The following is a 15,647-nucleotide window of genomic DNA, read 5'->3' on the forward strand; positions in this document are numbered from 1 at the left end:
AAAGTCAGTGACATTTAAATCATTGACTTAGGTTTTCAGAAGTACAATAAAGATCTCAGAGCACAGATTTCAGGATTTATACGAATGTGAAAAATATGTAAATCTATGAAGATATTTCAAAATAGAATACAAGTGGAAATATTTATGGTGTAAATATACCAAGTAAAATTACATTTTTCCCAGAGCTTTATATCTTTGATAAATAATTAATTTTACTAAATGTTTACGATCAAATATTTACAGTTAATTCCTGAAGTAACCTGTGTGGGTTAGTTAATTAATATTTGCATGTCCCCTAATACATTTGCTCCCCATAAAAAGCATGCATGTAATAAGGCAATGCTATGTCCATATTTATGTTCTGAACTGAGAGAGTGCCAGAGGGCAATAAAAGGGCTCCAATAAATTCAGAATAGGACTCCCTAGTGTGCCTCAATAATAAATACCATAAATAACAGTTGAAAGAATCCAGGCCAAGGCAAAAACTTTTTGACACATCGTGGCTTATTTACGCATACAGTCTAAAAGTTAGATAATACAAACTTAGACTAGACAGTCTTAAAATGCGCCAACGCAGTGACTCTGCCGAATAATAAATTTGTCGCATTTTAAGACTGTCTCATCTAAGTTTAGATCACCTATCAGGTGGCTTAGTTTACACCAGGCGGTGCAACAAAAGTTTGGCACAATTTTCTACAACTTGGAGCAATTTGTGGTGTAATTCAGGCCACGCCCCCTTTTAAACAAAAACCGCCCCTTTGTCAGACAACAAGAAAAAGTGCCCAAAGGTGTCTAGAACACATTAATCTGGAAGAAAGCATGTTTGACAGTTTTCTGGCTCAGTTAGAAGAAAACTTGAATTTGTAATAGTAATTAAGCCCCATCCTGTCTGTCCTCAGTATACCAGAAGTTCTGCCAATGTTTCAACACTCTGCTATCATATGTCTGTTAAGCTTCATACAAATGACCACATTATGGCTCCACTGAACCTCCGAGTAGCATGGAGCTGTTGCACAGCATCCCATAGAAGTATATGGGGCCATATTGTACCTTCATAGATCTCCTACTTGATACAGTGGCGTAAAGAAGCTTTTTGCTCTCAGAAGTCCTGTGAAATTGGACACTGTATTACCGTACCATTCTATTCTTGAAGTACTGGTTCTATAGGAGAATAATTCAGTAACACAGCACCATATAGAACTTTAGAGACCATGCAGTGCCAGGATGAGTAACAGAGGAACGGCACAATACAAAATTCTAATAAAACATGTTCCAGCATTGTAATTTCCGGTGGATACAAGTACAAGTATCTACTGGGTTCACTTATGGGTTCAGCATAGTGAGGACTGAGGACGCTTTATTACATGTATCAGTGGCATCATCTGTAGTGTCTGAAATGTGTATCTCTGATTTTGCGGGTTTATTTTTTAGCACAGAGAAAATTGTTTAATTCTGAATTCAGGAACAAAGCATTTATTTTGTTGCCACTTCAGTGACAATGACATAATTATTCCAGTCCCTGTCACATTAGTAGGATCAAGTTGTTGCAGGTTTTGACAGTATGACTCTAGTGATGGCAGTGTGCTATAAAGAGCAATCTGCCAACAAGCCAAGGACTTCAATATACAGATTGTAGACTCCAATCTCATCTTTTTGCATATGTTGGAGGCAGTTCTCATAATGTAGAAATAGGCTGTGGAATACTTAGGTATTACACATTAATGTACTTAAGAGACATCATACTTCTAGTCAGTAAATACTGTGTAGTTATTGATAGGATGACATCAATGTGTAACCTCATTTCAGAACTTTTTAAAGAAGCATGGGTAGTCATATAGGCATTACATGGAGTTATGGAGTCTTCTCATTGCTCCCATGGCTTTAGAGAGGCGCTACAAAACCTCAATAACATCTTATATGCTCATTATCATGTTGTCATTTATCATGTTTTTCGAGACGTTTACAATGGTTTTCTAGTTTTATGTAAATTACACGGGCTCTGTTGTTTGAACGCTGCATAAATCAATAGTAAAAGTGAGTATAACAAACTTTGTAATATATCTTATTTTAGGGAAAAATGCCTCTTTCTCCACTTGTCAGCCACTTCTCTTCCCCTTGCCTTCTGCAATGATCTCTCTTCTCTCAATTCCCTAGTAAAATCTCTCTTGTGGCACAGACAGCAGGCACTGCCAGCATCCCTAAGTGATCAATTTAAAGATGTTACCTACTGTATGAGAGAGGGAGAAAGGGAGAGATGGAGGGAGGGAGAGAGATTGCTGGTTCCAGTAAATATTCTACTGTCTTGCATCAGTGCTGAATTCACAGCTTCACTGCTCAGTACTGCTGTGTAATGTCCTCCATGTTGCTGCTTGTGTGTTTAAGAGAAAGAGGGGGAGCAGGATCTCCTGTGCAATATATAGTATACAATGAAGAAGCTAGTCCCCATCCACTCCTGAGCAAAGTTTAGGAACAACTGACAAAGATAGGGCCTACAGAGGCAGAACTGGTGATAAATTCAGGAAACACCTTATATAATGGCCAGCTATAGTGTTGTTCCTTATGTACATACAAGACCATATTCTGAAAAATCATCTGAAATGACAGATACATTTTAAGTTTAACAGCTGTATAAATGTAAAGTATGCTTTAATTTCTCACCATTTTCAAGATATTAGCTTGCTGTCAGTGAATTACGGACCTTTCACATGGGTTGGAATAGGCCGCACAACGCACTGCAAGTAAATTCCACACCAAAATCCTCATGCTACCTGCATGTGACAGGTCCCTTAGAACGCTCTTGTTTACACTTGTTGGCTGCAAATTGGTACATACCTAGTACTGCTCTCCGATGAGAAGTGGATACAATTATATCCGCTCTAGGAAATTCTCTGTGAGCTAAATAGTCTGGACCCCAGACTGATACATTGTGCGTACCAGAGAGACTTGTGTAGCTGCTGCTGATGGATTTAGCTCATAGCAGTTTACGTAGACTGGATACAATTTATAGAAAACAACTTGAAGATTGCAAGGAAATGAAACATAAAGTAGACTAGAAAGTTATAGAACTTCTCATTTAGACAGGTGTTAAACATTATTCATATAAAACTGGAATACCCTCTCATTCCCACTATTAAGGAAGAGCTGGAAGATATCTCAACCACATTAATACCCATCTCATGTTAACTATGTCAAGATAATATCAAGAATACACTTACAGGTAGCCAATTAATAATCAGTGATTATGAATATTTAAAGGGATTGTACAGGTTAAAAAAAAACATGCACACTTGCTTCCAAACCAGTGACACACTTCTTTGCAGGTTTTATGAGGTATTGCAGCTCAGCCTCATTCATATCTATGGAGCTGAGCTGCAAAACTAAATATAACCCATAGACAAGTGTGGCGCTGTTTTTGTAACAAACTATCCATATTTGTTGGTTCAATTCGGATAGCCAATTGCACATATCAGAGTAATAAAATGCCTTTTTGACTTTAGTTTTTTTACCAGTTCTTTTTTTTAATCCCATTTTTAAGTTTGCTTCTATCTATGTAACATATATGCAGACATTTTTTTTCACCTGGCATTAGGCGCCAGCATTACACTGAGTTAAACTAGTTAACCATTAATCCTCAAGGTTCATGAAAAACAAGCTTCAGAAAGATTTACTAATCTATTAAGTGGATAGGGTAAGGCAGCCATGAGGCTATAACAGTGGCATGTGGAAGAGCTATGGCTTCCTGACTGATGAGTTGTCATCCTGATGAAAGCACATGGGCTTTTTTTAAATTAACCATAATTATACTACCAAGATATAAACCCAATAATGCTGAGTTGGAAATGCAAAGAAGCACAAAAAAACTACCAAGAGGTATTTATTGGTGATAAAGTGCAGAAGTAACTTCTTTCCACTTGCCACATATCTGGCAAAATAAGCAGCACACAACTTCTACAGTACATTCTGCATCGCTCTTGGAAAGTAACAGTAGAAGCTTGGATTCAAGTCAATCTCCAGACAGACATTAAAAAGTATCATGTTGTGTAATGCAATGCACTAAGCACATGGCGGGCACATGTTCTCTTCGTTTTTAAGGATCAATAGTTAATAACTTTTAAGCCTATCATTTTAGTTTATCTCTCACTCTCAATGGGAAAAATACAGATGTGTAATGTCGAAAAGGGATGATGGAGGGCACTTTAGTCGTCCACTGTTCACTACAGAGTTCACAGAGAACAAGGGGTCAGGCATTAAGGAGTGCTTACTGGGTTTCCATTTAAAAGTGATCACAGAATATGCTGGTTGAACAGATATGTTCATTTTCTTCACAACAGTGGCACAAATGCTTGATGGGTACAAACACTCAAGGAGTTACAGAAAGCTTGATGGTTGCTGGTCAAACTACGTGGAACCAAACACTTGAACACTGCAGAACTTTAATCTTTTCTCACTTCTGTGTGATCTTCTACCATTGCCAGGAGGCCATGCAATACTTCACAAGTCCTCTGGGGGTCACGTTGCCCCTGAAATGGCTGCTTGCTTTCACTCATCCTAAACTACCACTGTAGGTCTCTAGAAGTCTATCCTCTAACACAGCGTGCCCCTATTGTTTTTATTATTTGATGACTTTTGTGTTTACTACTGTTTGTTTTAATTGTTTTTCATTACTTTTACTAGTATTGTTTTTACAACTTTTTCTGTCCCACTGTTCTCCTCCCGCTCGTTGCTTCTAGACTCCAGGTCACATGCCAAGAGGGTGCCATACTGTTTCTGTAAGTTCCATAGAAGCAGCATATTAAACAGTGTAGTACAGTGAGCTGTCTTCTTTCCACAACTGTTAAGATGCATATGAAGCAGCATGGCTAACTACACTATTCACATAACTTCCATTCACTTCTATGGGAGTTACAGAAGCAGCATAGGGTTCTCAACTGTTTCCCTGAATCCTGACCACTTTTTGGAACCTAGATGTGGGCACCCAGTGGTAGGAGACCAAGATGGGAATACCCCTTTAAGGGAAACTCTAGTGAAAGAAATCACTCACATTAGCAGAAACCAAGAAAGTATTTGCAAATTAGGCAAGATAGTTAACATTTTATGTCTAGTTAAAGTGTAAAATGTAGAAAAGGGTATTTCCCTTTAACTCTATAATTACTTTAACCTCTTGTTAAATCTGAGACTCTTTTCTAGCAACATATATTTTGGCAGTTAAAAAGACGATAGACTTGAATATTTTAATTGACTAAAAGCAGTCATTACGATTCAGAAAAGTGGCTTTGTGTATCACTACTTCAAAGGAAAACAGCTTTCAGTCTGTATATAAAAAGAATACAATATAATTGAATTGTTACACTCTAAGCAAAAAGTTTATGGAATCATTCACTTGGATAGTCACATAATATGCAATAAATTAAGGCACTGGTACAAGATGTTTATGTTACTGCACTTGACATCAGTTGAATCATTTTGCTGGTGACAATTGGAGAAAAGAACTACAATTTTTGATATTGTTTTACTCTTCACAACTTCTGTAATGGTAAAAATGTTCAATGTACATGGAAATCGAATTAGAATAGAATAAAATTCACAAGAGAATTTCCAAACACATCGAACAGCTTGTAAACCTGCTACTATAGTGTTCTTATATACTTGAGGAAGGACTAAGGGCGTAAAACAAATCAAATGGGCCCTGGTGCAAAAGTCCAGCTTCACTTATCTTAAGTGACCACTAATGCAGCACTAGCAGCCAGTGAAGATGCTAAGCTGGAGGTATGGCTAACCCCCTCTAATCATATATATATATATATATATATATATATATATATATATATATATATATACACACATCTCAAGCAGTTCACAACCGCAGACACACATCGGAGACAACATAAGACAACATTTATAACACTGTGGCCTCAAATACAGTGGATCAGCTCTAGCATACTTCTAAATAATGCAGTCACCATGTCATCATGCAATGGTTCTACACAGTGATAGTGATTACAGTGCAGTTACCTCCACTCGTCACAGATGGCCTTGTCCCAGTTCAGAGCCGTTCTCTTTTCCTTTTCTTCTCTATTTGGTTCAGACTGTTATGAATACTTCTTTCTGCCACAATTCATCTCTGCACACTCTTCTCATACTGCCACTACCCCTAATTCCATCATAGTAAAAATACAATGTTTATGCCCTATATAGTACTTGTTCCCTGAAAAGTAATAGTGCCTACAGACAGTAATATTTTCCCTGTAAAGCCCATCAGAAAAAATAATGTCTTCTTCTTGCTCTGCATTGTAAAAATTCCCTTTAGTGTCCCTTAAAGTCACTGTGACCCTCTCTGTGCCCTTCATAGTCACTGTGGTGCTCTCTCTGCCCCTCAAAGTAACTGTGGCCCCCTCTGTGAAAACTGTAGTCTTCAGACCCCTGAAGCTCCAGCCAGGAATGGAAGATACAACTACATTATTTTGCGCAGCTGCCATAGCCTATCACAGCACTGCTCTTACATCTATCAGTCATTATGCACAGCCTATCACAGCACTACTGCTTTTCATACATCAATCATTAAGTGTAGTCTATCACAACCTCACATAAAATAGCTCTCATCCCTCCTCTTTAGCTGTTAGTACTGTGCATGCATTGGAGAGGGGGAAAGTGCCATGCTATGCTATGCTATGCAGAGCTGTGATAAGCTATGCATAATGATTAATAGATGTATGAGCAGTGCTATGACAGACTACTTGTTACGTCTTTCCAACGACCACACTTGCCAAATGGCGAACTCAAACAAAACCGCAGAACTGTGAAACAGACTTCACACTCATGAACTAGCGAACTCCGGCAGAATATGGAGACAGAGGACATAACTAATGGACTGCTGACCAAAACACGCACCATACATACCTGCATACATAACAGATGGAATTGCTGAAGAATGTACAAGGTATTAGCTTGTAGATTGGCCAAGTCACTTAAGCCTGCGCGCCCACATCAAGGGTCCCCGTTGTCTTTTGGGTCCCTACTCTATCGAGACAACTAAGCCAAGCAGGGTGATCATCCTGATAATGACGGCCTCGTGCTAGAACCTAGAGATGGTAAGTGATCCAAGCACCACAGGACACAGTTCACACTAACACAGCATGGAAATGCATACAAAACGGAACAGGACTTGCAACCAGTTCAGGCACACAGAACATGTTGCAGCTCACACACACCGAACAACAAGCATGAATGCAAACACAAGGGGGGATGACGAACACCAACTCCCTCTAGCCAACTTGGTACCGCATTTTTGGCAGTGCTAAACGCCCTAGCTGCATTGGCTGAGAGAAAAAAAAATCAATATACTCCTCTTACAGGTGCCGTCGGTGTCCCAGTAGCCACTCTCCAGGACCTCTGTGAAGGCTGTCGGACACTTGTGAAGCTGGCAGAGCATCTTGCTACTGACGGGCATTGAAATCCCCCACCTCCAGTAAGAGATTGCTCTGATTGGGTGAGTTGGCTGAGTAACAGCCCGCTCAGCCAATCACAGCCAGTGCTGGATGCTCCATTCACAGCCATTCATCCATGAATGGCTGTAATTGGATCAATCCATGAATGGTTGTGATTGAACAACGAGGTCATGTGGGCCGGCAGCCACCGATGTAACTGGAAGCAGGCGACGAAGATGGAGGCAAAATCCTGTGGTGAAGAATCGGCAAAACTGGAAACCGGCGAAAGAAGAAGGTGACAAAAGTAGGGGTATGACTGTACGTCCCTGCTATTGTAACTGACAATTGTTATCACTCCTAGTTAGTTATAGTCAGGTTTGATTATCAGATCCATAAAATTTCAGTATTTTCTCAACTGTTTGCTAAAGCTGTTCCTAACCATTTTTCTTCTGCAAATAATCAGTTATAATAACATTTATATTTTTGTAACTCTGTTGCCTAATTCATACCCTGGTACCTGTGTCGCCTATCCTCTACCACAACATGTACATCGGGAGTGGGATGAACAATCATCTCTTTATCATTACAAGACAGGATTACAAATGCTCTAAAACCTTTATTATTAAAATGCAAGCAGTTAACAAAGGGTCACAACCATGACAGTTAAAAGGGTTGCCCCACTTCTAGCTGTTCTGCTGCAGAAAGCAGACAGCTTTATACATTGTGCAGTGGCCCAGTTTAGTCCTATTGAAGTGAATGGGACTCAGCCTGCAATTCTAACCTGGGCCACTGCGCAATGTACGGAGCTGTCTGCTTCTTGAACTAAAAAGCTATAAGTGGATCAACTTATTTAAGGACAAGGCAGCTCATTTCCGCCTTGCTCACCCTCTGTGCACAGTTAGGGCTGTCACACAACACTCTCTCACATATAGAAAGTTTAGTATATAGAGGTACAGTATGGACCCACAGCAGGCTATGACCACTGTATAATAGATCCGTAAAACACAGATCTGTAGTACAGAGGTATGCATTACCCCTTAATCTGATATGTGCTATTGAGATAAATTATCTTATTATTTTGTGTGAAATCTGCTCTAATTAAAGGTACCTTTACACGGGGTGATTATCGTCTGAACAATGGCTGGACATAGCGATTTTCTGCAATAGTCGTCCCATGTATACACGCCACTAACAGGGCACTGAGTGAGACATCGGCTTACTGAAAAGAAGTGACTAGTGAGGGACTAGTATAAACAGGCAGTCATTCAATCTATGATAGACTGCCTGTTCGCAGTGAGAGGAGGTTGGAAGCCGGAAGAGATTTCTAGTGAGCTCCATTCACTGGACGACTATCACTCCCGCGTGAAGACAGTCGTTAGACCAACAGTTGTCCCGTGTAAAGGACCCAAAAGAAAGATTCACTTCTAGGATTAAAAAAGTTAGATTTGGGGATTTAAAATGTACCTGTTTAAAGGTGAAATTGTAGAGCACGCACGTCACCGGTTTCTCGTGACTTGTCACTCTCTTACTGGCCTCCTTCTTCATCTCCAGAACTGATAGCTGATTGTTGAAGGACAGAAATAGCCGTCCATGAGGCTCACAGAAATAAAAGGACAAGTGAAATTCCACAGTTTTGGGGAAGATTCCAGCTATGCGCTGTATGCACACCTGATGATGAATGTCCCAGACCCTCAACACCTGCAAGATATTATATACTGCAGTCGTAAATCACAGGCAGTCACAGAACTGTAGTCTCACCAACATGCACGCTACTGAGGACGCCAAGGTGGGAGAAATTATGTTATTTTCTCCAAAACAAGAACTACAGATTTTCGTAAAACAGTAACAAAAGCAAAATATGATACTAGTGACAAATATATCAAACTGAAGACCGCTGATAGACACATCATTTCACACGGGCGAGTGCGATGTCGGGCCATGAAACTCAGCCCAATATCATAGCCGGCATCGTGCAATGTCTCCTTAGATGCGAGGCAGTTTTATGTTAAAAACGCCTCATATCACTTCAGGGAAGTAGCGATCCCCCATTGTGGCTCTGTTTTCAAGGGGAAACATTGCATCGCTGTGTGATGCTTTGCCCGCCCCATTGAAAACAATAGGTGATGCCTACAGAGGCGTTCCAGGGAAACGCCTAAAGATAGGTCATGCCGAGATTTTTTCACGATGTGATGCAAATTTTCACGTTGCAATATGGGAAAAAATTACTCATATGTATGACTCTATATCTCATATTTGTGCAAGATTTGTCCATCTCGCAAACACAAATCATGCGTGAGAATCGCGGCCATGTGAAATTATCCTGAGGCCTCACTCACATGAGTGATGCATTTTTCAGATGGCTGCATCGCGGGCGTAAAAAGCATGTAGAAGAGAAAGCTGCGACTGAGTGGCAGCTAAAATTTGTGTTTTCTTGTCCATTCACGCAGCAGGATGCGTCGTTTATATGCAGCAGACGAGAATTCCTTCGGCATGGCTTCTATTATTTAAATAGAGCTAGCTGACATGCTGTACCAGCTGCTGCCAAACTCCCTTCCCCTCCCATTGCCGGCAGCTCCCATAGATGCCTATGGGAGCTGCCAGCTAATCGCGGCCAAAAGAGAGAGGAAGACCTATCTTTTCTTTTCATTTGGCTGCAATGTTTTGATGCAGCTAAAAATCAGCCATCTGAATGAATACTTTGGACTCCAATGCTTTAGATGGGCGCGATTTTCGGCTAGTTTTATTATGGCAAAATAGCCGCGATAAGACGCTCGTGTAAATGAGGCCTAAGCCAGACACATTATTCACCACCATTACCAGCCATTCTCACCTTATCTTTAGAGAAGCTAAACAACTGCTTACGGCTGGCAATAAATTTGACGGTGATCACACTGGCCATGTTTCCTTGCAGAATCCCAGTGGGTTTGGAGACGACATACGGGTTCCATAGACAAATCTTGTGATCATTTCCAGCAGTTGCTATTATTAAAACATGAAAATAAGAAAAAGAAAAAAAAATAGTACATGAGTTGTAACCAAGGCTGTAGCCTTCATATGCATACATGATGATATGCGTATATCCAGCAGAACTATGTCATAAGCTAGGCTGCATAGTTGTGTAGTAGAGGTCTATGGCAGATCGAAATTACTATATTAGGCTGTGTTCACATTGGTAATTTTCGCACATGAGTTTCATCCGATTGCCTTATGGACAGAACTTATACATGAACAAAACTTGTTGATTTATGTTTATTTACATGAGTGATTTTTCTCCCGGATAGAGATGAGCGAGCATACTCGCTAAGGGCAATTACTCGAGTGAGCATTGCCCTTAGCGAGTACCTGCCTGCTCGAGAGAAAAGGTTCGGCTGCCGGTGCGGGTGACAGGTGAGTTGCGGCAGTGAGCAGGGGGAGCGAGGGGGGAGAGAGGGAGAGAGAGATCTCCCCTTCGTTCCTCCTTGCTCTCCCCTGCCGCTCCCTGCCCGCCGCCGGCACCCGAACCTTTTCTCTCGAGCAGGCAGGTACTAGCTAAGGGCAATGCTCACTCGAGCAATTGCCCTTAGCGAGTATGCTCGCTCATCACTACTCCCGGACTAACAGTCCAAGATAAAGAAAATCACTGCACATCCTAGTTTTGGGCGATTCCTTGTAAATCGGCCATAATTTCTTATGGGATCTTTTAAAACAGGCATAGCACTCGCATGCTACGCAATTTGCATGCGAGGGTGATGCTTTTTTCTATTTTGACTGAAGGAAGAACATGCAATTTTTTTACAGGTGTGTGAAAAATGCAGGTGACAATCACACGTAGGGGGATGCAATGCTTTCCTTCTCGAAAAACGTATCACACACGCTTTGAGAGTCCCCGTGTGAGTACGGCTTTAACTTGTAATACATAAGCAAAACAACCACTAAAATGAAGTGCGCTGAGATTTAAAACAGCATATGTGAATAATTGCCTGTAAATGTGTGATTCTTAACACATGTTTTAATCAAATTACAGGAAGCCTTCTACTTGGATTTTAGTTAACTGTAAACTTAATTGGAGCAACCAGTGTCAAGAAGTTGAAGCACACCCCTTTAAAACTTAAAGATCTTGTACCAGAATAAACTTAAATCACCTACCCACGGGATAGGTGATAAAAGTCTGATCAGTGGGGGTCTCACCGCTAAGACCCCCACCAATCCTCAGAATGGATCTCATGCCCCCTTCTTCTCAGGCAACTCCTTGCAGTGACATCAGATTGAATTAAGTGGTGACCAAGCATGCACAGCTGCCACAGCACTCATTTTAATAAGGCTGACAGAAATAGGCAAGTATAAGTACTCGACTATCTGCGGAAGACCCACTGAAAAGGAATGGAGTGGCACGGTGCATGGAAGACTGCCATTCCTTTCAATCTCCTCCTCACTCCAGGGGTGCAGTAAGCCTGCAGTAAGGAAGAGAGAGGGACATAAAACCTCATTCTCAAGATTGGTGAGGGTACCTGCTGAGACCCCACTGATCAGATTTTTATTGCCTATCCTATGCATAGGTGATTAAAGTGTATTTTGGTACGGCCCCTTTAAAGTGAATCTGTCACTATACTCTTCTGTTTTATTAAAGGCAGGGCCGGTGCGCCGTTATCCCAAATGGCACAAAATAAGATTGTGCCAATTTTCTAACAGCAGATATTTCTTTTACTTTTTCTTTTATATAACACAACAAACTCATAGTTGTGCATCCGTCACCTCCTCCCACTGCTGTCACTTGTGATTCAGCGGCTACATGCATGCATGCAGATACATGGCAGCCACCATACATGGCATCAGCCACCGGTGAGGAGCGTAGCGGAGAGAGTCCACTGTATTCTGCAGTAGCTGCTGTTAGACTAACACCACAATACTGCTTTCTGCTGTTTGGGCTAATAGTGTACTAGATCTGCCTAAAACAGGGCAGCACACAATCGTATCACATAGACTTTAGGGCTCCTGCACACGAGAGTAAGCGCAATGAACAAGTTTATTTTCCGCATATAATGGCATATATTTCTTTTCTTCTTTAGCTCACCATAGTTGCGCAAAGCTTTCCGCTAGCAATAGGTAATGCTGTCATCATTGACCCAGCCCCCCGGTAATCAGCCATAAAAATTCAACATGTGCGGCTTGACACTTTGTACTTTCTGGCTTTGGAGAGAGTAGCTGAGGATGGAGACATGTCTTCTGATGATGAGGATGTTCTTTTGCCATGTTGGCAGGCACTGAGATAGTGGTGTTTGTTCCGAGAAGGAGGTGTAGGTTCGGGGTTCATTCTCTGGGGTCCCAGAGTGCCGGCCTCCGATCTACAAAATGTATGAGTAATTCCACCGCCCTTGAATGGAGCATGCTTCCGAAAGGAGACTCCCCTAAGGACTCTGCCTGCAATTACCTGCAAACTTTATAGCGCTCAGACAGGTGGCTGCAGAAAAATGACGTTTCCCATGCTCATTCACAGTTCATGCGCATTTCCACTACCCTATACACTGCTATGGGGCATTTGGTGCGGAATTCTGCACACAATAGAACATGTTGCATATTTTCTCATCCGACGGAAATGCACTCGGAAAAACGGGCAATGTGAGGGAACCCATTGAACTCAATAGAATCTATCCTATGCGGTTTCTGCGACCGTATTTATACGCACAAAATCGTTGTGTGCAGAAGCCCTTAATGATGTAGAAAAGTTACAGATAGTATAAAGTTCCACAACTTCCACTATGTTTATAGTCCAGCACAGTACATACCGGTATATAAGTCCATGCCCTGAGCATGATGCAGATTACTAATCAATAAAGTCATAGATAAATCCCACTAGTGCAGCAGTTCCAACAGTTAAGGTGGAGGTCAGAAAACAGCGGCTGGACATTCTTGTACGTAATACATTGTAGACCCCCTCCCCCGCACACCATGCCTGCACACGGCAAAGTAAACTACTAAATATTAGCATTATATATTAAATAGACTATAACAAGGCGAAGCTCGGTTCATACATTTTCTCAAGAAAGATTACAAAAGGATCAAAAGCTTTTCTGTGAGCCACCTTATATTCCAAAAACAATGAAGCCCTGTAATTACCTCCTAAGCCACAATGAGCTTTGAATGCTAAAGGTTTCAAACATTGAAGCCCAGCGGCAGCATTTATAGGAAAATTATCTCTCTCCAAACAAAACACGTTCATGTAAATATTTTCACACTGTTTGGTCAAAATAATTGCGGAATATGGACACTGCAAGAGTGCACTCAAGCGGGATGCCGAGCAATGGCAGCTCTTCATCCTATTAGTATACAGTATGTATGGCCAGCTGGAACGCTGGAGAGAACACAACATTTGCTGGGCCGATAGCACTCACATCACATGGATTTACTCAACAGTTTGCCAATGAGTCTAGGGCAGGAAAGGGCTTGAAAATGGTCCCTGTAGTAGTGCTGTACACAGGAGGGCCCGTAGAGGGCCAGAGACAGGACTTCTATTGCGAGGGTTAAACCAGGGGTGGAGCAGGAACGAGATAAAAAGCCAGTTCCTACCAAGGAGTGGCGGAAAGTGTCTGGCTGAGAAGGCCAGGTAAACAGCTCAGTGGAGCTGCAGGGCTGTTAGCCCAGAGTGTGTGGCTGATAAGGCCAGAGGTGGACAGGGAGACGCCCCTCACCACAACACCTAGCAGAGGTGTGTGTCTGGGAGGACCAGACTGAGCTAAGATGGCTGCTGGACCCTGGCAGCGTGTGTGACCGGCTTGGAGATAGAAGCCCTGCTGTGCGCTGCACCTGCAAAGTGTGACCTGATCAGGCCGGGACGGTGTGATAGCTGTGTGTTGGACTATAATTTTGTTTGCCTAAAGCTAAGGCTGGACTCTTGTTTTTGCTGGTAATAAAATAAACGCAGGTCAAGCCTGCTATTTGGACTTTATCCGTTGGTTTCCGCCTTTGACTGTCGCCGACCTGCACTCTACAGCGCTAATATCCCACACCCCATAAAGACAAAAATGCATCAAATAACTTGTGCACCAGAAGCCCAGAGTTGTGGTGCAAGAAGGCGCATTCTGATGATAGTATGCAAGGCCAGGGGAGCATGGTGTCTATGCAAGTTCTTTGTACCCATCAGTTACAGGGGAGCACTAGGACATTATCAGGTTACTTCAGTATTTAGGCCAGGCTCACATGAACGGGTCGGATTCCACATGCGGATATCGACAGTGGAAGATCTGTGTTTCATCGCAGAAGCGAATTGCATATGGTTGCGTATCGTATGTGTGCGGTTTTGCGCACGGATGTACAATTAAGGACAGTGTATCGTCCATGCAGAAGAATGATCACTAGCAGGGAATGACATCAGAAAGCAGCCCAAACCCCTGGAAATATCCTTCTATTGCCCGGGTGACATTCTCTTGTGCGGTCGTGAAATATTCTGAGAGCCTTCAGCGCGGGATACTGCTCACTAAGCTTGGCTGGTTTATACTACTTATTTGGGAAGTAGTACAAACCACTTAAAAATAAGTCTTATTTTTGTGGAGGAAGAGCCCAGAGGAATAAGTGGAGGTTGCAGACAGCAGGCTGGATGGGTGTGTTGCTCCCCAGAGTGTCCTGCACTGTCTGTCCCCAAATTCCTGCATTCTTTATTCTATTTGTATCTGTTCTCCTAGCAACGTGTTTATACGCAATATAATTGTATATGCACTGCGGATCGAACACATCTATAGATCTCAATGGAGCTCATACATGTGTAATCCACGGTAAAATAGAGCATGCTGCAAATTTTCTTCCGTTCGCGGAATCTGCAATTTCTATGAACAAGTGTGGGTGAAACGGTGAAAGTCAATGCATTTCAATGCCTGCATATTACCACGTATCACACGCGCGGATGGAGTTCGTGGAATCTGCAATTCAAATCTGTTCATGTGAGACCGGCCTTAAAGGGAGTATTTCCTAATATCTTTAAAGAGATTGTCCAAAGAAAAATATTGTTTCTAGTTAAATCCTGCCCATAATTATTAACATTTTAAAAAGTCCAAGATTAATGTTAAAATAGCGCCACCTATTGATTCTATTCTGTGTCCACCTCAGTATATGTTCCAAGGTGGTCACACATGCTTGATCTTGCTTCTCTTTCTGCTCTGCTGAATTGTAAAGGGATCTATTAGTCCAAATGACTCCCGTAATGTCATCCCAAAATAAAAAATAAAAAAGTTTAGGAAAATGTATCCGATAGCT

General features: G+C 41.8%; 1 protein-coding gene across 3 annotated transcripts in view; it reads right to left on the reverse strand.

Moving 5' to 3' along the window:
• The window catches only part of WDR49 (WD repeat domain 49), a 115,573-nt gene that overhangs the window by 73,563 nt on the left and 26,363 nt on the right, over nucleotides 1-15,647 (reverse strand). For all 3 annotated transcript variants that reach the window (XM_066600714.1, XM_066600708.1, XM_066600698.1), the window contains 2 exons: nucleotides 10,255-10,403; nucleotides 8,889-9,122 (listed from right to left, as the gene is read on the reverse strand). In XM_066600714.1, coding sequence (XP_066456811.1) covers nucleotides 8,889-9,122; nucleotides 10,255-10,403 — 383 coding nt within the window. The remainder of the gene's footprint in view (nucleotides 1-8,888; nucleotides 9,123-10,254; nucleotides 10,404-15,647) is intronic.

This window comes from Eleutherodactylus coqui, chromosome 1 (assembly GCF_035609145.1).
Source record: "Eleutherodactylus coqui strain aEleCoq1 chromosome 1, aEleCoq1.hap1, whole genome shotgun sequence".
In the NCBI taxonomy this organism is placed as follows: Eukaryota; Metazoa; Chordata; class Amphibia; order Anura; family Eleutherodactylidae; genus Eleutherodactylus; species Eleutherodactylus coqui.